Here is a 24,915-nt window from a genome sequence, read left to right on the forward strand (position 1 = left end):
CTCTCTTCACTCATCCTCTTTTTTAAAGCTGTTGTTTACAGTAAGCGAAGGTTTACTAACGTTTTCACCCTGCTTTTCTCCCAGTGAAGAATCTGCACTAATGTCTCCTTACTAAGGCAATGGCAGCCTTGTTGACCAGAAGAACCTGCAGAGCGGGAGACCCTCCGATGGATCCATGCGCTCCCAGATTTGAGGACAGGGAGCAGCAGTGAGTGGCAATGTGGGGTAGTGAAGAGATTGGAGTAGGGAGCCAAAAACCTTGGCTAAATTTCCTTCCACTCACATTCTAATTTAACGGGCCTATCATAAAAAAAAAAAAAAAAAAAATCCTTGAAAAACTTTCAATTAATGAGTTTAAATCTCAGGCTGTAAAGGGTGTTAGACTGTGTAGGGGTGTGACTTTAGTGGTTCAGACCCAGCAAGGGTGATCTAGATAAGTCACAGGAAAGTGACTGACAAGGAAAAGGTCCTTGGTGATCCTCCTACAGTGCAGGTTCTGTTTGGGGGACTGGCAGACTCTGGGGCTAAGACTGGTTTTTACATCTATAAAGCGTTAGGAAGAAAAAAAAAAAAAAAAAAAAAAAAAAGAAAAAAAAAAAAAGGCTGGAGATACATATGGCCTGCTAGGCCCAAGATATTCATAATCTAGACCTTTACAGAAAAAGTTTACCAACCCCATATTCTCTTTTTTTTTTTTTTTTGTCTTTTTGGCATTTTTTGGGCCGCTCCCACGGCATACGGAGATTCCCAGGCTAGGGGTTGAATCGGAGCTGTAGCCACCAGCCTACGCCAGAGCCACAGCAACGAGGGATCCGAGCTGCGTCTGCAATCTACACCACAGCTCACGGCAACGCCGGATCGTTAACCCACTGAGCAAGGGCAGGGATCGAACCCACAACCTCATGGTTCCTAGTCGGATTCGTTAACCACTGCGCCACGACGGGAACTCCCCAACCCCATATTCTAGATGGGTAATTTTCTATTAGTTTTTCAGGTTTTCCTGCTTTTGGTTTCCATTACTAGAAATTCAAGATTTCATTTAAAAACGGGACCTGGTGATAAAAGGTTTAAAACTATTGAACTAGATGGAGTTTCTGTTGTGACACAGCAGAAACAAATCCGACTATGAACCATGAGGTTTCAGGTTTGATTCCTGGCCTCGCTCACCGGGTTAAGGATCCGGTGCTGCCATGAGCTGTGGTGTACGTGGCAGATGCGGCTTGGATCCTGTGTTGCTGTAGGCCAGCAGCCGCAGCTCTGATTGTACCCCTAACCTGGGAACCTCCCTATGCTGCGGGTGTGGCCTTAGAAAGACAAAACCCCCCAAAAAACTACTGTAACCACACTAATACTTCTCGCTCAACTGAACAGAGCTGAGAGCTTTAAGCCCACTTCTGGGCTGTAGGCGAGAGCTGAGGCAGAGGGTGGAAAGGAGAGTGCAAAGTCCTCACGTCTGTGCTTTCACTGCTGGTGTTCTCCTCGCGCTTTCTCTCTTCCTCCTCCTGTTCCAGTTCCTTAATGCTCTCTTCCAGAACATTGGGCCAGAAATCACCCTCAAAGTAAGGCAATTCCTTCGCACTTGTTAATCGATCTTCAGTAGCTTGTTTAAAAATATCCTGTGAAAATATCCATAAGAATTTGGTTTTTTTTAAAAAAAGCATTTACTATACAGAAACAGTCACAGCTGATGGACACAAGAAAACATGAAGAATTAGCTCTGTCTTCTGGAAGATGGCAGAGATTTTATAGCACAGCGCAATGCCCGGGGAGATGCTTAGTGTCACAGACAGCACGAGGTCTGGTATTTCTGGTTTCTTCTTTCCTCTACCTATGAGGACAGGGAGAGGATCTGCCCTTACATAACCAAGTGGCAAATGATCCTGCCAGAACAATGGCAGAGGCCGCATCACTGACGGCAAGGCCTTTAACCACTCTTCAGAGAGAATGTAGGGCAATGGGGGGGGGGGAGACACCTGCCTTGCACACCTCATTGAATGTGCTCAGAACAAACCAAATTACAGACACTGGAAATCACATGGCTACAGGATGATCTGCTATGCTGTTAGGGAAACATCTGAGTTCATGTTTTCCTTCTCAGGAGTAAGTACAGATAAATTCAGTGGTTCTAAGTTATCACAAGATACCCTATCATCATGAATGGTGATTAAATATTTTGCCAGTTACACTTCATCTTAGTAGTAATTTAAGAAAATAACCCCCTCCATTATCAAATTAGCTTAATTTCACAACATAAAGGAAGGAGAATAAACACAAGATTTTTAAGATGGTAAAAACGGCAGAACGCAGAGCAGCAGCAGTCCATCACCGCACTCCTGACCTTGTAGTCGTGGACAATTCGCTCGGACACGGCCTTGTCGAGCATCTTTTTGTACCACTCCTGCAGTCGCTTAGGCTTGGGTATCTTCTGGTCGGGGGGATGGCAATGGAATATATAGTCATCTCCCTCACTTGGGGGACATGCCCAAATATGCCCTGTTGTATATCTAATAATACAAAGAGGAGAAACATACAAAAGAAAAGGTTACCCAGACCAGAAAGAACGCTACACTTTAAATCAAAAGTGGAGTCCGTTCGGAAACCAATGATTTCCCCAAGATCACACAAAGTGTGCAATCCACATCATATAAAAAGTCTTGTGCCAGAACTAGGCAAAATCTATGATCATAAAACCGTAAATTTGTATTTAAAGACCAAAGAAAAGGTATAATGCAACACAACACTGTCGATCAAATACACTTCAATGAAACTTTAAAAAATGGGGGGGGGGGGGGATAACGCAAAGGAAAACGAATCCATGTCAACAAGAGAGCTAAGTGAAACGCAAACTGCAAGGTGAGATGCTGAATATTCTCAGGCACCCTGAAGGTAAGGAGCCAGTCTGACAAATTTTTCTATCTCCAGACCTTAGTTTGATTTTGATACTCAAGTGTAAAAGCATCAAGTACAGTTTAAGATTCTGGCCTTAAATGAGTATCAATGTTCAAATCAAACCGTTTAACTGAACAAAACACATTAACCTGGGATGGGTACAACTAGGGTTAAGATAGCCATTTCTTTCCCATTGGCAAAATTAACATCAAAGGATCTCTAACTAAGTTGAGATTATAGTTCCACTAGATGAAAGCCAAAGTGCAAAAAGTCACACATTTCCATGTTTTAACCTTTCTCTCACCATACCACCACAGTGGTGACTAGGTTAAAACTAATTAAACAGATTGTTTTTAAAAACAGCACTTGTTTTTTTTATGCTTACCCTAGTTTCTTGACGTACTCCAAATATCCAATTAGAATTTCATGATAGACTGCAGTCCTCAAGCATTTAGGACGGAAGAAATGAACGCTGTCGAGGTATGATATGTACACTCTCCTGTACCGAAGGGGAGAAAGAAACCAAGTCACAGGAGTTTCTCCTCGCTTTTGCCATTTGTAATGCTCATCACACAATATTACAGTTCTTTAGGACAATGACTAGATTGGGAGCCCTTTAGGGACGTTTAGTGGGCCCGTGGCTCTATTATATCTCAGTACCTGGCAGGGCCTGAGACACCGTATCGCCCGTCAGTACTGACTGAGCTAGATATATTCTGGCAGCACTCATTTTGGAAATGGAAAACTCTAAACCATACTTTATCCCCTTTGTATGACATTCTTTCATATACACCTCAGCAAGGCAGCTGACACAACCTGGATTTTTAAGTACAGTTTCTGAAAAGTAGTCATTTTTTTCCCATTCTGAACTTTAGGCTGCTATTCATATTCCTTTCCTTATTGCCACGGCCACAGTATTTTGTTTTTGGCTTTGCTCGTGATGTGGGGATATTCCTGGGCCAAGGATCAAAACTAAGCTACAGCAGTCACAACGTTGGATCCTTAATCCACTGGGCCATGAGGGAACTCTCTGAGCAGCGTTTCCTGTTTTGCTTTTTGTTTTGGTTTCACTTTAGCACTGTGCATTTGAAACCTTGGATTTCCAAAACAGGCACATCAAACAATTTCTCATCCATCATGCTTGTTCATCTTACGGTAACTTCAATCTCGCAGGCAAACAAGAAGTAGCCGTAGCATAGCAAACCCTACCTCTGGTTGGGTGGAGGGCAGTCAGAGCCGTACTCCTGAACGTGCATGCCGAAGAAGCACAGGTCAACCCCATCGATCTCTTCGAAGGCAAAGAGGGCTTTGGTTCGATACGGAAAAGATTCTGCCATCTCTCCACTGTCTACAAACCTGTACAATTCATGTTGGAGGGAAAAACCACAACATCCCACTCAGATTAGAATCAACAGTAACCACGTTCGAGCATTCGAGCAACAGTGGAGCCGCATGAGAAGAAAAGGGGGAATCCTTTGATACCTTGCTTTCATTCCTGGTTTGACTTCCACAGTTTTGTCAGAAGCATGAACTACTCGAACAGTGACCTCTCCCGACTCAGGGTGATTTTGTCGCCTCAGAAAATCATTCACACGATTCTCCAGAAAGGTGCCAAGCCTGGTAGATGGCAACCCTAGGAATGCAAACGTTGAAAGTTCAGCAGTAACCAAGGTGCAAATTTATTACTGTCAGTCTTAAGGTTCAAACCAAGTCTCATTTCTGGTTCTTCAATACTAATAGGATACCTTGCTGGATTTTGTTAAGTTAGCAATGTAGCCAATACCTAGAAAGATAAAATTTAATGTAGAAAACTTCACAAGTCTGTGTATCATCTTTGCAGAGGGCCATGCTAATCTTCTCCGTATCATTCTAATTTCAGTTCAGCTCAAACAAAACAAGCAGGGTAGTGAATACTTCTTTTTTTTTTTTTTTTTGTCATTTCTTGGACCGCTCCCTTGGCATATGGAGGTGCCCAGGCTAGGGGTCTAATTGGAGCTGTAGCCACCGGCCTACGCCAGAGCCACAGCGTGGGATCTGACCTACACCACAGCTCACGGCAACGCCGGATTGTTAACCCACTGAGCAAGGCCAGGGGTGGAACCCGCAACTTCATGGTTCCTAGTCGGATTGGTTAACCACTGAGCCACAACGGGAACTCCGGGGTAGTGAATGCTTTTTAAATGTTATTTCTCACGTTTTACTTTGAAAATATTTTCTTTTTTTTTTTTGTCTTTTTGTCTTTTTTTGTTGTTGTTGTTGCTATTTCTTGGGCCGCTCCCGCGGCATATGGAGGTTCCCAGGCTAGGGGTCCAATCGGAGCTGTAGCCACCGGCCTACGCCAGAGCCACAGCAACTCGGGATCCGAGCCGCGTCTGCAACCTACACCACAGCTCACGGCAACGCCGGATCGTTAACCCACTGAGCAAGGGCAGGGACCGAACCCGCAACCTCATGGTTCCTAGTCGGATTCGTTAACCACTGCGCCACGACGGGAACTCCTGAAAATATTTTCTATTTCAAAAGAGACAAAAGTAAGTCTCCATATGCAATCTGCCCTGATTTCAATATTTAAAAAATAACAACTGTTGAGTGCTGTGCTTCACCTTGCACAGGAACAAAAGCAACCAGGAGATGAGCAAAAAAAAACCATGCAAAGGCATCTGTGAGACGAAAGCTGACTGCCACCCCACCCAACCAAAAAGACCATATAGGTTTTATTTGATTAATTAATTTATTTTGGTCTTTTTAGGGCCGAACCCGTGGCATACGGAGGTTCCCAGGCTAGGGGTTGAATCGGAGCTGTAGCTGCTGGCCACAGCCATAGCAATGCAGGATCCGAGCCGCATCTGGAACCTACACCACAGCTCACAGCAATGCCAGATCCTTAACCCACTGAGTGAGGCCAGGGATCGAACCTGTGTCCTCATGGATACTAGTTAGGTTCATTAACCACTGAGCCATGACGGGAACTCCACTTACCTTCCTTTATATAAATCATCAGGTCTCATGAATTTCACACCAGAAAGTACATCACATAGACCATGGAAAAATTTTTTGATTTTTAATTTGGTTTAATATTTTAAATAATGTTGAAACAAAATAATTCATTTTGGATGTTTATTTTGTTTTTTGGGTTTTTTTTGTCTTTTTGCTATTTCTTTGGGCCACTCCCGTGGCATATGGAGGTTCCCAGGCTAGGGGTCTAATTGGAGCTGTAGCCTCCGGCCTACGCCAGAGCCACAGCAACTCGGGATCCGAGCCGCGTCTGCAACCTACACCACAGCTCACGGCAACGCCGGATCATTAACCCACTGAACAAGGGCAGGGACCGAACCCGCAACCTCATGGTTCCTAGTCGGATTTGTTAACCACTGCGCCACGACGGGAACTCCTGGATGTTTATTTTTAACTATGCTTCAGTAAAGTTTTGCCAAAACGTACCTAAGTAAATTTAAGTAAAGTAAGAATAAAACTTACTTTTAGCAGAAAACTTATTTTCTTTTCTAGTCCGTGCAGTTTTCTTCAAACAGCCATCACAGACAAATCTAAAACATAAACCAAGACTTTGCTTGAACAACTCAGAGAAACATTTAATGTCATACATACCATAAAAATCTCTCTTATGTGTATATACAGTTGAAATTTAAAAGACAATCTGGGAGAAATATTTCTAAATACATTATAGAGATTTAATATAACATACAAAGATTTTTCAGAAAATATTAAGAGAGAAAAAGGACAAAAAAAAAAAAAATCTAACTGAAAAATAGGCCAAATACATGAGAAAACGTGAAGGGCATAAAAACTGGTTTACATGTGCAAAGATGTTGAAGAATTACAGATTAAAGCAGGAATTTAGTTTTATGGCCTGTCACACTGGCAAACCCTCTATGTGCTACTGGTGGCAATGTAATCAAGTACATTCTGCAAACAGCACTAATCGACTTTATTTCTTGGCTGCAGCACACACCTCACTTGCTGTGGGATCTTGGTTCCCAGACCAGGGATTGAACACAGGCTGTCATGGTGAAAGTGCCAAACCCTAACCACTAGACCACCAGGGAACTCTTAGCACTAACAGATTTTAAACATTACATTCTCTTTCTGCGATTACATAAGGATGTGTGCCTAAGTAGAATTCTTAGAAAAATGGACATTACAGAAGTCAGCAGCTGGCTGATCCTCACTTGCAAGGATCATTGCTCCAAGTCTTTTAATTATTCCTACCAACTCTGTAATTAAGGGGAGCACGATAAAGGCCTATCTAAAGCCATATATACATCAACCACTGCAAATTAGCTTAGTGTTGTTTCCCGGAAATTTGTTAGTTAGCCCCCTCTCCTGTGACCTTCAAACCAACATCAACAGTCAGTCCAAGAAGAGAGCAAAGCAGAGAGCAGAGGTTTTGTCCTAATAAGAATCCCGTAATGCACAGACACCTCCCCCTTCCCCCGGAACAGAGCTGGGACCAGCCCTACTCCTGGAGAGTGACAGACAGCCCACAGCAGTGAACAGGTAAGTGTCACAATGGACCTGTGGGCTATGGAAGCCACTGATGGTGTGCAGCCTGGGTAAATATGCAGATAGTACTCTGAAACAGAAAATAAGGCCCCAGAATACCTAGTTCATTCAAGTCTGCATCTAATTTTTTTTTTTCATGCAACTCTGCTTTCACTGGACAGTAGTATACCATTCCGAACAATGTTCTCTCAGAGTCAGAGACAGAGGTGTCCCCACGGCGCCATCCATTGCCTGTATCTTCTAAATTTCTATTGCAATATAAGTAACATTCAGAATCTGCCAAATTTAACACCTCCTTGCTAGCTCCCAGGTGCTACCAATTTCCTATTACTACCTCGATTAATAAGTCTTTACTTACTAAGTATTTACCTCTGCCCCCACCCTCCTTTGGCTGCCCCACAGCATATGGAGTTCCCCGGCCAGGGATCAGATCTGAGCCACAGTTGTGACTTGCCCCAGCTGCGACAACGCTGGACTGCTTAACCCACTGGGTCAGGCTGGAGATCTAACCTGCATCCCGGCACTACAGAGATGCGACTGATTTCCCTGTGCCACAGAGGTAACTCCCATAGGACCACCAAAGGATTAAAAAACGAACCAGGAGTTCCCGTCATGGCACAGCAGAAATGAATCCAACTAGGAACCATGAGGTTTCAGGTTCGATCCCTGGCCTCGATCAGTGGGTTAAGGACCTGGCGTTGCCGTGAGCTGGGTTTAGGTCGCAGACGTGGCTCAGAACCGGTCTTGCTGTGGCTCTGATGTATAGGCTGGCAGCAAGAACTCTGATCAGATCCCTAGCCTGGGAACCTCCATATGCCGAGGGTGTGGCCCTAAAAAGACAAAAAAAGGAGTTCCCGTCGTGGTGCAGTGGTTAACGAATCCGACTAGGAACCATGAGGTTGCGGGTTCGATCCCTGGCCTTGCTCAGTGGGTGTTGTCATGAGCTGTGGTGTAGGTCACAGATGTGGCTCGGATCCTGCGTTGCTGTGGCTGTGGTGTAGGCTGGCAGCTACAGCTCTGATTCGACCCCTAGCCTGGGAACCTCCATACGCCGCAGGTGTGGCCCTGGAAAGACAAAACAAAACAAAATCCAAAACCCACCCCCCCAAAAAAACAAAAAAAAAAAAACAAAAAAAGACAAAAAAACAGAAAAAAGGCAAATAAAAAAAAAGAACCAGCAGGAGTTCTTGTTGTGGCACAGCGGAAACAAACCCAACTAGTATTCATGAGGATGCGGGTTTGATCTCTGGCCTCACTCAGTGGGTTAAGGATCCAGCCTTGCCATGAACCACAGATGCGGCTTGGATCTGGCATTGCCACTGGCTGTGGTGTAGCCTGGCAGCTGTGGCTCCAATTCAACCCCTTGCCTGAGAACTTCTATATGCCCTGGGTACAACCCTAAAAAGAAATAATAAAAATTAAAAAAGAACCAGCAAAATGTATATGGGTTGAAATAATGCAAATAAGAGAAAGATCTCTGTTTTTGGATTCTAGGTTAAATTTTTTTGTTTGCTGTGCCTGTGACTGCAGTAACACCAGAGCCTTAATCCCCTGCACCCCAAGGGAATGCTGATTTAATGTTTTAATACTGGATTTTAATTTTCTTTTTGCAATTCAAAGAAGAATTTTTAGAGATAGTAACTTTGAAGATAAAATCACTGCCAAAAAGACAAAAACTTGCTAAAATCCATGACAAAGAAAATGTCTAGGGAAAATACTGATGTCTCACCCAGATGGCCAGATGATCTCATGATGAAGGACACAGATCTGATGCATCTTTCTTCCACACTCTGTACATTCAACAAACCTAGAAATGAAAGGTCAAAGTGCCAAGATTAAATCCAAATCTTTAACCAGATCAAAACATCCAATATTTCTCAATTTGTGACAATTCAAAAAATAGCCAAGATCATTTGGAAAGAACTGAAGTAACAGGTTTTTTTTTTTTAAGAGCTAAACCCGCAGCACATGGAAGTTCCCAGTCTAGGGGTCGAATCAGAGCTACAGCTGCCAGCCTATACCACAGCCACAGCAATGTGGGTTGAGCCGCATCTTCGACCTGCACCATAGCTCACGGCAATGACAGATCCTTAACCCACCCACCGAGCAAGGCCAGGGGTTGGTGAACCGGCATCTACATGAATACCAGTCGGATTTGTTTCCACTGTGCTACAGTGGGAACTCGCTGAAGCAATAGTTTTAAAAAGAAAGAAAATCAAAGTGTACTGACTACTCAAGGAGAATGACTTACAGTTCAGGATCCAGAGTGTCATTTTTTCTCTTTGAAAATTGTTCCTTGTTTATTGTACTAAGGAAAGAAGAGGGAGACAATGAGAAAAAGTGACATAAAAGATGATCAATCAGACTACTGTTCTAACCAAAGGGACAAAAACCCCACCCTGTAAGTGGATTATTTAAATCTTCCAAAAATATACCAAGGAAACAATAAAAAGGAACAGTCTTGGCTCCCACAAAATGTGCATTTATATAAAGGAATGCCCATGTTTTTGGAAAGGACTTTGTAGTAAATCTATTACCATTTACAGGAAAAGGAGAACCCAGTAAGGACTAAAAATATGAATTTGTTCTTCTCCTTTTAAAATCTTGCCTACTCCTTTCAGTGTTAGGTATCTATACCTTTTACTAGTTTAATGTTCCTAGACTGTGTATGAGACACAATATGTGTAGAGAGGTGTATATAGAGGGAGCTAAATCATTATTTAAAAAAAATTTTTTTTTCCAGCACAGCTTAGTCAAACAACTTTTTGTATTAATAGAAAATTTCAGTATCAGGAGTACATATTTCAGGTTACTTATAGTTCGCCAAAAAACATTTCCACATGGTCTCCCATCCTGAAATCTAGCACAGATATAGCTTTATACTACCATAAATCTACCATACTGCTCAGACCCCCCCAGATACAGAAACCAACCATCTTACCCTCTACCTAGAACAGACTTCAGGTGGCTGAATTGTGGCTTCGGTGATTCCTCCTCACAAAAATGAGGACATTTCCACACTTAAACTATTTTCTACTAGTTACAGGCTAGAGATTCAAGGGTCAATGGTCTAAGATCTTGTTACTACTCCAAGTGTCCTGAAGACCAGCAGCACCGGAGGAGTGGGAACTTGTTAGTACTGCATGCTTTCAGGCCTACTGCTGGTCTGCAGAACTGGAAGAGGGATCTCTACACTCTTCAAAGCCAGGGATGTGCTTCCTAAGGTAAAGAGCATGTGGTGAGCCCTCGACAGCACCAATGCTCAGGCTGCCTCCCTTTCTTGCATCAGGGAAACCTGGCTAGAGGAGACTTCCCTGGTTTAGCCGAGGGTCAGAAAACCTCCCTAAAATTCAAGGGGACCCAGTACCTACTCCTCAGACCAGTACCAGACCCCACTATATTAAATGTCAATGGTGACTGAAGGAAAAGTACAACTTCAAAACCCAATTTGGAAACATTCAATTTTTCTCAGAAGTTCTGTGTTTACTAGTAACATAGTAATTCCACACTTTTTTGGGAAATGTTCTGAATTGCTTCTGCTTATTACAGGTTAAATTGAAAAAGCAGCTGATATTAAAAAGGACACCAACTAGTTCTTTCTCCCTAAAAACAGTCCAAATTTGAGTGTCTAACTAAATCTTAGAGATGAGAAGACCTACGAAGCAGTTTAGGCCATGTCTGAAGATTTTCCCTGGCATTTACCAAACCACGAGCGCTTCCGAGACTGCAGAAGTCCAACCGTAAGAAGGCACTCTCACAGACTCCGAAACCTCTCATGCTGTTGAAGGATGTGCATGATTATGGTGACTTTCACACTGTTACCTTTACGAGAAGGTGTAACTCGTTCATTTCCCTCCAACTCCTAACGCTAGGAATGAAGTTCCCTTATATGCGTTAGAAGTTGACTGTTTCCTCATAAAAGAAACATATCTTAAAATGATAAAACCTAACATGACATCCGGTACCGCTGTATCCCCGGACGGTGGAATGTCCTCCCTCGGCACTGACCAATACGGCAGCCACTAGCCACGCGATGTCAACCGAGCAACCGAAACTAGGAATTTAAGTTGTATTTACTTTAAATAACTACCTGTGGCAAATGGCTACCCTACTGGATAGCATAACCCAAGGCCACTTAGAAGCCTGAACATAATCACCTGATAACAAACTGAGAAATAGGACGGTACTTTCCAAAATAATGTAGTTACTTACGTTTGAGGCTGGGAAGGGTCATCCCCCAAAGAAACGCTCTCCCCTTGGATTTCATTGAAACACTTCTCACAGAAATGATACCTGTCGGCAAGAAGGCCATACTGGGGTGAACTGTTCCGTTCACACAACACAGCCCAAGCCAAGCAACGAAGCCACCAATCACAGCAGGCCAAGGAGGGGGACGGGAGCAGAGAGCAGGTCATCAACGGCGACAAGGACATTCAATGATGCAGATTTATGGACCCCACAGTTTGGGTTTTGTTTTTGGTTTTGTTTTTTGCAATCAAAGCCAAGTGCAGACAACGACAAGCATGAGGGAGAAAAAAAAAAACACAAAACAAACGAAGAAATGAGGGATTGCAGGACAACAAAAAACATAAAAGCAAGACAAGACAACACAAAGCAGAAAGCCAAGGCAAAGCACAGATTAGCATTAAATATCTCAATGGGATCACAAGTAGCAAATGATTACAGCAAATAAAACAAACAAGTCTCACACAGACCTACACCCTTTCATTTTAGTAATTAATGCTTCCTGATGCAAATGGTCAAAAGGAGAATAAATATATACTGGGGAGAGAAGAATTGCAATTCTATGTAACAAAGAAAAAAAAAAAAATCTCCCCACTTCCAAAGAAAAACTCACTATGGAATGGATACAGTACAAGGAAATAATCATCTAAAAACAACTGTGGTCTGAAATAAAACCATAAAATTTCTTTTAGATCCCATGGAAGCTACGTAAGTACAATAAAAAGTCTGCACAGCTAAATCCTGATTTTAGCCACCAATGACATAGTTTACAAGGGAAAAGAAAGTCAGTGGTGTGTGAAGGTAAATGATTACACAGTCCTTGATACGAAGCCTGTAAGCACACAGATCACTGTTAAAAATCCAGAAATGGTATATAAACGCCAAGATTACTGCGCGAGAAGTCTTATGCCCACTGTCACTTGCTTTTTTTGAATACATGGTGCTTATGACAATTTGTGACCCACTTTTCCTAGGTTTTAATGAGTGGAAAAAAAAAAAAGGTAGATTCTAATGACTACAAAGCATTAGGAGAATGCACCTAACTTTTTGTAAATAAAACAAAAAGTTTAAGTTACTTTTTCAAAGCTAGAAATACAACTGTAGCACACAAGTTCAGCAAAAAACCTAAGATAAAACACCTTGCTATTACTGTCACAGAGCCTCAAGTAAATGCCGCATGTCAGCTATACTACTGGCTGATTACACAAAATAAAAGATAAATCATGATTAAGAGAGATTACTGAATATAATTGGTGTGATTATAGCCTTATTTGAGCAGGAGAAAATAAAGAAGTGTCTAATTTATTAGAAGGCTATTGTCACATGTAAGTCTTCTTAAGGAACAGTCTGGTACAGAGCTATTTTTGGAGGTACTCCTTTTTATTTGCTTAATATAGCAAAGCCAATACCTGGGAATCCTCTATTTTTAATTTTTCTCCTTTTGGTCATGTCTGTGGCATGTGGAAGTTCCCAGGCCAGGGACTGAACCCACGGCACAGCAGGGACCCAAGCCACAGCAGTGACAAACAGGATCCTTAGCCCACTGAGCCATAAGGGAACTCCAATCCTGTTTTTATGTACTCCAAGAAAAACTCAGGGATAGGCTGCACACAAAAAGGAAACATTTCCTAAAAGATACAGCTGGCAAACAAACTTTTGGTTAAAAGTTTTCTTGGTAGTTTTTGTCAGCAATCAATAGCTGACAGCAATTTCATGGACAAGCAGAAAGACTAGTTTGAAAATTATCTGTTTTGCCCAAGGCTGTGGTGAGCTACAAACGGACAATGGAAAGAAATGTGAGGCCTGGGACTGAATCCTATGTATGACACCAACTCATAGAGTTGCTTAACTTCTTAATGCCTTCGGTTCCTGCCTTTTAAAAATAAGGGCCCCAACAACAAACACAAAGCTACTTTCTCCTAGGAAACTGTATGATTCTGCAAACAAAGGCAGAACGCAAAGACCAGAACTTGTGCTTTACAATTGTTTTCGAGCGAGTTACACACGCACCATGACTGTATGTGTGCTGGTCCATCCGCATGCACTCCCTAGACACGCGGACACTGTGACCGTGGTTCACACAGTGGAGCTTACCTGTTTTGGTAACTGTAATAAGTGGCATCACGGGGGATTGTGCATAACTGTTTGCCATAGCAACAGAGTGTCTGTGGAGAGAATTCCAACTGCAAAAGAAACCATTGGTTAAATATGGTTCGAAGGGTGAGCTAAAAAACATTTACACTGGCAAATTAAAAAAAAAAAAAAAAAAAAAAAATTTTTTATGGCCACATCTGCAGCATATGGAAGTCCCCAGGCTGGGGGGAGAATAGAGCTGCCCCATCTGTGACCTACGCCGCAACTTGCACTAACTCAAGAGCCACTGAGCAAGGCAAGGGATTGAACCTGCACATCCTCATGGACACCATGTTGGGGTCTTAACCTGCTGCACCACAACAGGAACGCCAGAAACAAACTTTTCTGAGGTCTTAATTCTCATGTTGGCTCTCATCATGGGCAATGTCAGTTTCCAACACAGTTCACGGAACTAAAACTACTCTACTTTACTACTGTATTATCTCACCACTGCGGTAAGCTTAATGGTCACATCCTTCCACCATTACCAAAGAACTCAGGAGGACAAGAGGATCTCCTTGTGAACTGGCAGGCACAGAAAAATTAGCTCATGCTGGGCACTGTGCACCACAGGCAACTATGACCAAGTTCCTAACATCTGATGATTCAGGATTTTATTTGGTCTAGTTTTTGGTGCAATTCTGTGCAAGAATTTCTTACCTTTCTACCACAACAGTATCCAAGACTCTGCATGACTGGGTCAATTTCTTGTTCAAAGACCTCTGATAGCTTGGAGCAGTATTTGTACACCCGTGACGTTTTCCGATTATATAACCAAGCATTGTTAAACATGAGCCAAATGTCGTCCACATACTGCCAGGGTTCCTGATACTGTCCAGTGTCTAACTTCCTCTTGATGGTAGAAAGATCCATGGGGCTCTTCACAATGTCAAAGTAATCCTAGAAAGGAAAGGGACACCAACATTGCCCAAAGCCTCACTCAGTATACTCAAGGTCTACAGCGTATCTTGCTGTAATCACTGGTTTTTTAGAAAACGTGAAGTATTCGATGTATGTGTATTTCCGAAGAAATGACTGATGCCCATCACTTGTTTAAATCATTAGTCTACAGAGAAACGAAGCATCCAGGGGCAGAGAAAATAAAAACTACTACAGACTAGCAAGCTGACATCTACAAAAGCAATTCCAGAGACTTTACCTTGGTATGCGTGTGATAAATTCAAAGAGTGAGAGGTCAAAGACCCTTAACATTTTACTACTAGAAGGGACCTAAAGATAAAACTAAGCCCAGAGAAGGTCAGTGACCCATCTAAGGCCATAGAAAAATATAGGGGAAAAAAAGGCTCTAATGGATTTTTGCTCCTCAAAGCACTCCAATTCCTTATCCAATACCACTTAAAATCCTCAAATGAAACCTGTCAGCAGCCTGGTGTGTAAAGGTAACTTTATAAAAAGCAGATAAAGCTAACTTGGGTCCATCTTTTCATGAACTGTTACTCAAGTGATAAAAATAAATAAGCTATATATGATCCAGCAATCCGCTATGAGCTATATATCCAAGAGAAATAAAGATGCACACACACATTCACACACAAATGTGTATGCAAATATTCATAGGCTCCGTATTCTCTTTTAATTTTATTTATTTATTTATTTGCCTTTTTGCCTTTTCTAGGGCCCCTCCCGCGGCATATGGAGTTCCCAGGCTAGGGGCTTGATCGGAGCTGTAGCCACCAGCCTACGTCACAGCGCAGTATCCGAGCCGCGTCTGCGACCTACACCACAGCTCACAGCAATGCCGGATCCTTAACCCACTGAGCAAGGCCAGGGATCAAACCCGCAACCTCATGGTTCCTAGCAGATTCGTTAACCACTGAGCCACGATGGGAACTCCCTAGGCTCCCTATTCTCAACAGCCAAAATGTATATAAACAACCCAAATGTCTATCAACTATAATGAATGAGTAAAGAAAATGCCTGTCTATCACACAATGGAGTATTGCTGGGCCCTAAAAAGGAATCAAGCCCTGACTTGAGTTACAATATGGACAAATCTTGAAAACTTATGCCAGGTGACAGATGCCAGTCACAAAGAACCATATACTGCAAGATTCCATATTTGATGAAATGTCTGGAACAGATATATCCAGAAACAGAAAGTAGACCAGCAGGTGGTTAGGAGTAAGGGGGGCTGCAGGAGGAAAGGGGACTGACTGCTTGTGGAGATGGGATTTCTTTTTTGGGGTGATGAAAATGATCCAAAACTGTGGAGACAGTTGTACGAGTCTGTTAATACACAAAACCCACTGAATTGTACACTTTATAAATAAGTGACTTGTATGACACGTGAATTTCATCCAAATAAAGCTGTCAGCAAATTTTAATAGAAACGAGAAGTACTACCACATACTTACAGGGATTCCTAGAAGTTGAGGATCCACAGGCTGACGAAAGGGAAGGGACTCTGGATCCTGACGGTAAAGTGCCTCCAATGTCGGCATCAGTGCCTGTCGTAACTCGTCAGGTTTGAAAACTTAAGAAGAGTGTATTTGAAATTAGTTATTAATTAATAAACAGCGGAAGAAAAAAAGTTCAAGCTGAAGCTATAAAATCTATCTCAAGACTCAGAAAACACAAAATTCCCCCAATCGTCCCCATGAAATAATCCCCCCTGTTTCTAACTCCTGGTTGTCTTTGGATAGAGCCTTTAAAACACCTTGTCTAGTCACCTTTAAATACCCTTCATGACTCAGCTAATTTCTTAGCCAGAAACCCAGTTAAGACAGTCTTCACCAAGTAGAAACAGAATCCTAAGCCTTCCAAAAATTTGTGAAAAGACTTGTCAGAATATTCCCAAACATACTGACAATAGGTGAGGTATCAATACCGTCGAGCAGTAACAGATAAAAGCCTTCCTTCATAGTGATAGCATATAACAAGCCAGAAATTAGACTTATCACCAAAGGAATCGGAACCACTGAAGGGCAAGAGTCCTTTGCTAAAATGCTTGAGGTTTTAGAGCTTTAGAACAAGACTTATTTACTTTTGGGGGGGGGGGGGCGCGGCAGCTGTGCCATGCAGCAGCTTGATGTGGGATCTCATTGAGCAGGGAGTGAACCTGGACCACAGCGGTCAAAGCACCAAGTCCCAACCACTAGACCACTGGGGAATTCCCTTATATTTTCTTACTATGTTAGTGGCAAATATTGGGTTTAAGTCTAAAGAAAGAGAACTGTTATTTCAAGAATGATGAACTAAGGCCATCAAATGATGTTCAAATTTATTCTCAGTAATAGTATTTCCCAAAAGTTAGGAAAGATTTGCTGGTGTGCCCCAAATGGTACTAAACTACTATTTAAGAGGCTGGCCATTAGGGTCTAGTTCGAGCTTTAAAATCCCTCTGAGGAGAGGCCTTGTTATTTCTTCTGTTTACAAATTAACTTTATCTTCAAGAGAGTACATTTGTCAGTACCTTGTGTATTTTTCACCACGTGGTTGGGGCTGCCATGAAAAAAATCAGACAAATAGATGGGAGGAGCTTTTTTGTTCCTAATTTTTTTTTTTTTTTGTCTTTTGTCTTTTTTTAGGGCCGCACCTGAGGCACATGGAGGTTTCCCAGGCTGGGGGTCTAATTAGAGCTGTAGCTGCCTGACTACGCCAGAGCCACAGCAACTTGGGATCTGAACTGCGTCTGCAACCTACACCACTGCTCACGGCAATGCCGGATCCTTAACCCACTGAGCGAGCCCAGGGATCGAACCCACAACTTCAAGGTTCCTAGTCAGATTTGTTTCTCCTGCACGATGATGGGAACTCCGCTGTTTCTCATACTTTACTGTGCTCAAAAAAACCAGAATTTGAGTAAATTTGTGAGATAAGCTGTTTTATAAACAGATTCCTAATAGTAAGACTGGGTTTGTTGCAGCCTACATTAAAATAGAACCTCAATACATAACTTTATTTTTAAATGAAAATAATTTAATCTGGCCATTTTAAAGCATACTGTATTCATGGAGCACTTTTACATATCATTTTTAGGAGCCAGTAGATTCCCCCTTGAGATAAGTCCTACTTGTACCCAAGAGGGGTTAGTAGAGCCACAGCAAATTCTAGTCCGAAACTAGTTAGTAAACTCATTTCTGTGGGAATTAACATTCTCTGCTAAGCACTGCTGCTTGCTCGGCCTGATTCATTAATATTCTGTAGTGTGGTTTGGAGCAGAGACTCTGAATTAGTCTGCCTGGGCTGAGTAAGCTGGGGCAAGTTACTTGACTTTGCTAAACCTCAGTTCTCCCACCTGTAAAAAATGAGGATCAGTAACCTCAGACATGCTGTGAAATTCTTGGATGAGACGGAGCAGGTGTGTGGCACAGTGCCAAGTGTATAGGATACATAAAATATTACGAATGGTATCACCTCCTGCATTTTAGTCGAGGATATTATTTAATAATTTGTCTCCTCTGACAAAGGTAATTTTGAGAAGTTAGCCGCCCAGTGACTATAGGAAGCGTTCGAATATACCTAAAAGAAAGCCAGTTTCTTCTACAACATTAGTGATAATGAAGCAGCCAGGCCAAGGGCTCCAAGTTTAATGAACTCACATTAAAGTTCAACTTCACGGCCCATGAAGCCCAAACTCATTCTACTAAGGTTTTAGGTTCTACTTGGTTTTCTGTCCGCCTCCACAAATACAGAGCCTAGGAGACTTACTCTTCTTCTTTGACTGTCCTGGGGCTGGAGACGACTGGGTAGCTGAAGTACTTGGCTGGTCTTCTTCCTCTTTTGTTTCAGCTTTTAATTCAGTGCCTCTCTCTTCTGTTTCTGTAGGTTCCACTTTGCAGTCTTCTGCTTTAGTCTAAGAGGCAGAGTAGGAATTTTTAGTATTTCAAAGACCTACAACTGAGAAGCAATAACATCATTTTATTTGCTCCTGTGGTCATATCTGAAGACCCTTTCTTGGTGTTTCCACGTCGCCAGCATGCAGGTTCGATCCCAGCCTGGTACAGTGGGCTAAAGGATCTGGTGTTGCTGCAGCTGTGGCTTGGATCTGATCCCTGGCTGGGGAACTTCATATACCATGGGGCAGTAGAAGAAGAAAAACCAACCAACCCAAAACCCTTTCTCTTAAGGAAATCAACAAAATGAGATCTAATTACCAGAATACTCTGCTGTTAACGTGTCTAACTAGGTTCCTAGACTGAGGTCCTAGGCAAAAAACAGTAGTGATTGCCCAACTCTCACCTCTGGAATATCCTCTGGCTGAGTATCTGCTGGTTCTGGTGGATCCACTTCCATTTTAGCCTCCATTTTCACTTCCTGTGAAGGCTGCTTCTCAGGAATGTTCTGAGAATTCACTTCTGTGCTACTAGTAGAAGGAGGGTTTGACACCTGCCCTTCGATGCTTACAGCTGGCTGGGAAAGCTGGGTAGAAAGAGGGAAAAACAAAAAGCTTGTCTATTTTAGAATCAGAATTTAGGCTGTACAACAAGATGGCACAATTAACCACCTACTTCTAGGCTAGTGTCAGGTTCTCCATTTATGGTGCTTGCACTTACTCTACCTGTTTCGCCCCCTGGAAGTAAATTATGTTTAAGAACAGGAGGATGAGGACTTGCAAATGCCTGTTGGCTGGTTGAGGATAAAAGAGCCAGCAACTGTTTCTTCAGTAACTCATTCTGTGGCACTTACGGAACCCACTCGGTAATGGGGTTCAGAAATGACTGCCTCGAGGAGCTCAAATTTATAGAGAAATGGAAAGCAAATAAGGATGACTGGCAATCTTCTTTTCAACTTCTCATTAGAAAAAGTTTCAAATGTACAGAAAAGTAAAGAGAATATCATGAACTTCCACAATGAGCAGCTGTTTTGAATCATCTCATTCTAGTGGGATAACTAGCCATCTTTTTCCCCAAGTCGTCTAATAACTTACCTCATAGTGAGAAGTTAGTACTTTCAGACTGTCCTACACAGAATGGTTTCCTTTCTGCATCCTGCCTTTCCTTACCTATCAGAGGCTAGATGAAAGTCACTGATGAACAGTTTTACGAAGCTGCTGGGACACATGGGGCTTCTCATTTCGCCAACATGAGAGAGAACTGAAATATTAGCCTCAGTGATCAAGGAGCAAGTTCTGTATCATGACACACAGAGTATGAGAAGCAAGCATGGGACTGCTGGGTGTGCATCTGGAGCTCTACTACACAGACAAGCCCTTCGCAAGGAAACTCCAGGCTAGTCCAGGCCCATACTTTTCTCATCTTACATCATGATTTTCTGACTTTGGCTAGGACCACAGACAACCATAAATCGATGATTTTTTTCATTCGCTCTTAAATATAGTAGTTCAGACTGTATGAAAAGATTCTTTGATTATGTGTAAAATTCACATGGTGTATGAAACACACCGCTGACTCTTTCCCTGTCACCTCCCTTTACGTGCTCTCAGGCCTTAGACTATAACGCGACCATGGTCAACATCAGACCTAAACAAGGCCTGTGCACTCCTTCTATGTTAGGTATTACCACAGGAAGAAAAAAAGAAAGGAAACAAAGTCTGAAACTACAAAGAGATTCTAGGCTAACTGAGGAGACAACATGGGAAAAAACAACAGAGAATAAAAACAGCACAGAAGCAATGGAACACTACAGCAGAGCTGAAATGACTGCTTAACCCCGTCTCTGCTTACTGGAGTTGCCGGCTGCGGAGGAAGCAGTGGCGCTGTTGGGGTGGGAACAGAGGCAGCTGTACTTTGCTGTGACAGAGGCTGCTGTTGCGGCTGGTCAGCTGTAGGAGCAGCAGGGAGTGAAGGCTGCACTTGGGGAGGAAGTTGCGTTGGTGGTGGTGTAGGCGTCTGTCTTGGAGGTGGATGTAGAGCCTGGGACTGTGGCCCTGGTGGCATGGCTGGAGGTGTAGGAACAGGGGCTGGAATTGCTGTTGCTGGTGGCTGCTGAGCCCCTATGCTTGGGGGAGTGTGGTGAGGGGTGGGGGTACGACTAGGTACAGGAGAAGGTGAATTCTGATGCAAAACTGGTTGAGGGAGAGGCGGACAGTGAATGTGGCTCCCTTGAGACCCAGGAGGCATTATAGGAGAGTTCACAGGGCAGGAAGAACTGGACATTTGTGCCTGTTAAAATAAAAAAACAGAACAAGGTGCAATTTAGAACAGAAGATATATTTACATAGGTAGGCTATATACATTTAAAAACACCAACTGATCAAACAGAAACCAGCAATGAAAGCCTCTAACTCAAAATATGCTGAAAACTCCATTTTTGCAGGCATATCTTTGGAAAATCCAACCAATATAGTAATTAAGAAGGCTTTAAGGAGTTCCCTTCTTGTGCAGTGGGTTAAGGATCTGGGGTTGTCACCACAATGGCTCAGGTCACTGTTGTGGCTCAGGTTCAATCCCTGGCCTTAGAACTTTCGAATGCTGAGGGAGTGGGGAAAAAAAAAAAAGAGAGAGGACCTTAAAAATTTCAGCAGAATGGCCTCAGCTGCTGCAGGGGCATGGGACAAGTGAGCGCACAGTGTTTTCTGGCTGTCCCATGCGCTCTTCAGCCAGAGTTCTTCTTTCTGCATTGTAGTTCTCAGTAAGATATCAGCATAAAAAACATTCACTATTTTTACTAATGGTTAAAAGTATTCTATTTAAAATTTAACCCTTTTCTTATCAATACGTTATTAATAGCACTGTTAAGTCACAGAGTAAACCCCTTCATGTTCAGAATACCAAATGTCCATAACTGTTCTTATTAAAAACTTAATCATCTATTTTCACTCATTATTTGCTGCCAACCTTCCCTGTAAAAAAAATCCAGATCAAGAGAAGTTTCAAAAATCACACAAGAAGAGAGAAAAGAAAAAAAATCCACTTGTGACACTTACTTGAGACACTGGTGCTTGACCGCCAGATGGCGCCAAAGGCATATTTGTTACATTCATTCCCTGTGCTGGGAACTGAGCCTGAGGAAGAAACTGGCTCTGGCTGGAAGGCTGCTGCATGCGAGGTCCATAGCCCATAGGCTGTACACACATAAAAAAACAAAAACAAAAACACAGAGCATCAAATTGCTTCTTTTCAGTTATTCTACAATAGCTGGAATCACCAGTTGCTCTGGCCCTGCTATCAGGAGGGTGGAATAGGAAAGAAGAAAGTGTACTCCAATCTGGCATGAGAGCAGCTGACTTTCATGCCAAGATAATGGAAGAACAGCTTCACAGCTTACCTAAGCCCACTCTAAAGAAATTACTCAAATGCACCCAGAACAAGGTGCAGAGGTTTCTATTTCTTTGCACACTCTGTTTTTAAAGTGAAGACAACCAGTCACAATTTTACGAGGCGTTTGCTTAGAGGGGGTAGTGTAAAAGCACAAAATAAAAACCCACAGTGAGTAATGATGGAGCACAACATGACAAAACTTCATAATCTAAGAAAGGTATTTGTCTTACAGATTAAAAGGAAGACTAAAACCTCTCATTAAACACGGCTGAATGGTGCTAGACAACTCCAAAAAGGCTCAACGACAGAAAGCACTGGCTAACTCTAAGAGGTGAGGCCAATGTGGGAAGGCGGAGGACAGGTTTCAGATAAGAACCAGTGAGATGCTCACAGTCCTTCTTCCGCAGTCTCGAGAACCAGGCAACTGCCCCACCATCACCCTGCTGACAGTTTCCTAGCTGGGTAGGTTCTATGTTTGGGGAAGACAAGCATCATGGAAGAGAGATGACTTGTCCAAGTACGTAGACTACTCAACACTGAGACTCCAAGCAATGGTGACTGGGTGCTCTTATAAGCTTTCTAGGACTGTGACTATCAATAGCATTTGGAAGCAAATCTTTTTTTTTTTTTTGTCTTTTGTTGTTGTTGTTGCTATTTCTTGGGCCGCTCCCGCGGCATATGGAGGTTCCCAGGCCAGGGGTTGAATCGGAGCTGTAGCCACCGGCCTACGCCAGAGCCACAGCAACTCGGGATCCGAGCCGTGTCTGCAACCTACACCACAGCTCACGGCAACACCAGATCGTTAACCCACTGAGCAAGGGCAGGGATCGAACCCGCAACCTCATGGTTCCTAGTCGGATTCGTTAACCACTGCGCCACGACAGGAACTCCTGGAAGCAAATCTTTATATAAGCAGCTTTCATGACATCATATATGTTTTGAAATGATCACTTATAGAGCACTCAAATTTACAGCTAACTATAGTTTAATCATAATGAATCCTTTAAATGTATATTCAGGAGATGGCCTTTTTCTTTTTTTTTTAAGGCCGCACCTATGGCATGAGGAGGTTCCCAGGCTAGGAATCTAATCAGAGCTGTCGCCACCAGCCTATGCCAGATCCACAGTAACACCAGATCTGAGCCGCGCCTGCGACCTACACCACAGCTCACAGCAACGCCGGATCCTTAACCCACTGAGCGAGGCCAAGGATCGAACCTGCAACCTCATGATTCCTAGTCAGATTCGCCTCCATTGCATCACGACGGGAACTCCATGGATATGGCTTTTTTCTAAATTTTCTTTTTTCTTTTTTTATAGCTGCACTTGTGGCATATGGAAGTTCCTGGGCTAAAGTTTGAACTGAAGCTGCAGGTGAAGCCCATGCCACTACTGCAACACAGAAATGCAGGATCCTTAACCCACTAAGCGAGATCAGTGTTTGAACCCGAATCCTCACAGAGACAACGTCAGGTCCTCAACTGCTGAGCCACAACAGGAATGCTGAACTTTCAAGTTAAATTCTTTTAGCATCTCAGAGATTATTCCTGTAGGATAGATTTCTAAAAACAATGTACAGGCAAAAAAGGTAGGTGGAAATGAATGACTTTAGTATTTACTGCCTAACTGTGTTTTAATTATTTAATCCTGTCTATGTTAAGGGCCAAATGCAACAGAACTACAGAAAAAAATCAAGGTTAAGGATTAATTACATATAGTTAGCTGTTTAAGCAAGTGTGAGAATTTGTTTACAAAGTATAAACAAAGAAAAGAGATTTTTAAAATATCAAGGAGGAGTTCTATTGTGGTACAGTGGCTGTCATCACTGCAGCAGCCTGGATTGCTGCTGAGGTGTAGGTTTGATCCCTGGCCCAGGAACTTTCACAGGCCATGGGCACAGAAAAAAAAAAATTCAGGTAAAGGCCAAAAAGGTTACCCAGAGGTCAAACTTACCGGGTTGAGAGTTCCAGGTTGAGCTAACTGTCCATGGTGCTGAAGAGGAGAGGTTTGCCGAGGTCCAATAGGGGGCTGGGGCATACTCATCTGGCCAAACTGATTCAAACCTGTAAGTGAATCAATTCACTGAACTGATGAGATCTGAACACCTTCATGTAACTGGAGAATAAAAGAGTTCTATGTCATTTTATCAGGACAAAAAAAAAAAAAAGGAACCTGCTTCCAACTGTGGAAGAATGTTTCATCCATAGCAGCCACAGAAAGGAACTGTTAATTAAGGGATGGTCTCTGAACCAAATTTTAAAATCTGGAATAAACTCTATCTCGGCCAGTTGTTTTTAAATGGATGCCTGATCATTTAATGTCTTTTGCCCCTTGACCTGCCAGCCAACCTGCGCTTTAACCCTTCCTTCCTCCTTGGGCTCCTGCTCTAAAAGGTTTTCTGGTTTCACCTGCTGCTGGCCCGAGGCAGGAAACAAGGTGGCGGGTGTAATCTTCTAATACACTAGGAACTAAAAAAGGCCGTGCTTAAGCATGTGGATTTCTTTCCTAACTTACCGGGCTGTGGAGTTATCCGAGGCATCATCTGGTTTGGCACACTGCCACGGATCACAGAGGGATCAGGCAAGGGACCGTCTAGGTGGAATACAGAAATGGTTACAAATGCATCTTTCAGGTAGCTAGTCCCTTTAAAAAGACAAAACAAAACAAAACAAAACAAAAAAACAAAACAAAACAAACAAAAAAAACCAACCAAAAAACCCTACGAAAGTGTAGTAATAACTTAGAGAATTCAGTTGGAATATCAAAAGAATGAAGCTAGACAGGAACCTGATGAAAATGCTAGTTTTGGAATGGAAAATGGCTCCAAATGGTTTTAAAAGATTATAGACGCGCGCGCGCACACACGCACACACACACTCTCACTCACTCACTCACACACACTTTTTCCATTTTTGGCCTTCCTGAAGGATATGGAGTTCCTGAG

At 42.7% G+C, this 24,915-nt stretch overlaps 1 protein-coding gene and 1 non-coding gene across 3 annotated transcripts in view; both read right to left on the reverse strand.

Annotated features, from left to right (window-relative positions):
• EP300 (E1A binding protein p300) overlaps positions 1-24,915 on the reverse strand; it is an 83,138-nt gene that overhangs the window by 6,046 nt on the left and 52,177 nt on the right. The window contains exons 11-29 of one of the 2 annotated variants that reach the window (XR_014802951.1): positions 24,486-24,563; positions 23,925-24,034; positions 21,638-21,775; positions 20,436-20,873; positions 18,991-19,170; positions 18,460-18,604; positions 16,164-16,282; positions 14,449-14,688; positions 13,750-13,838; positions 11,623-11,703; positions 9,662-9,718; positions 9,140-9,217; positions 6,367-6,434; positions 4,372-4,522; positions 4,099-4,245; positions 3,275-3,388; positions 2,339-2,504; positions 1,296-1,616; positions 686-752 (exon numbers count right to left, since the gene is read on the reverse strand). Coding sequence is in view for 1 of the 2 variants with exons in the window: in XM_084955173.1 (XP_084811299.1) it covers positions 1,452-1,616; positions 2,339-2,504; positions 3,275-3,388; positions 4,099-4,245; positions 4,372-4,522; positions 6,367-6,434; positions 9,140-9,217; positions 9,662-9,718; positions 11,623-11,703; positions 13,750-13,838; positions 14,449-14,688; positions 16,164-16,282; positions 18,460-18,604; positions 18,991-19,170; positions 20,436-20,873; positions 21,638-21,775; positions 23,925-24,034; positions 24,486-24,563 (2,564 nt within the window). In the remaining variant the exon portion in view is untranslated. Of the gene's footprint in view, positions 1-685; positions 753-1,295; positions 1,617-2,338; positions 2,505-3,274; positions 3,389-4,098; positions 4,246-4,371; positions 4,523-6,366; positions 6,435-9,139; positions 9,218-9,661; positions 9,719-11,622; positions 11,704-13,749; positions 13,839-14,448; positions 14,689-16,163; positions 16,283-18,459; positions 18,605-18,990; positions 19,171-20,435; positions 20,874-21,637; positions 21,776-23,924; positions 24,035-24,485; positions 24,564-24,915 lie in introns of those variants that run through there. The other variant, XM_084955173.1, reaches the window with a different exon arrangement.
• On the reverse strand, positions 4,687-4,788 carry LOC146403100 (U6 spliceosomal RNA). The gene has a single exon (XR_014804720.1). It is a non-coding gene; the product is annotated as a U6 spliceosomal RNA (small nuclear RNA).

This window comes from Sus scrofa, chromosome 5 (assembly GCF_054392235.1).
Source record: "Sus scrofa isolate SSC_HxYL_T2T_F1_AM1 chromosome 5, Sscrofa_HxYL_maternal_Yorkshire_Landrace_v2.0, whole genome shotgun sequence".
In the NCBI taxonomy this organism is placed as follows: domain Eukaryota; kingdom Metazoa; phylum Chordata; class Mammalia; order Artiodactyla; family Suidae; genus Sus; species Sus scrofa.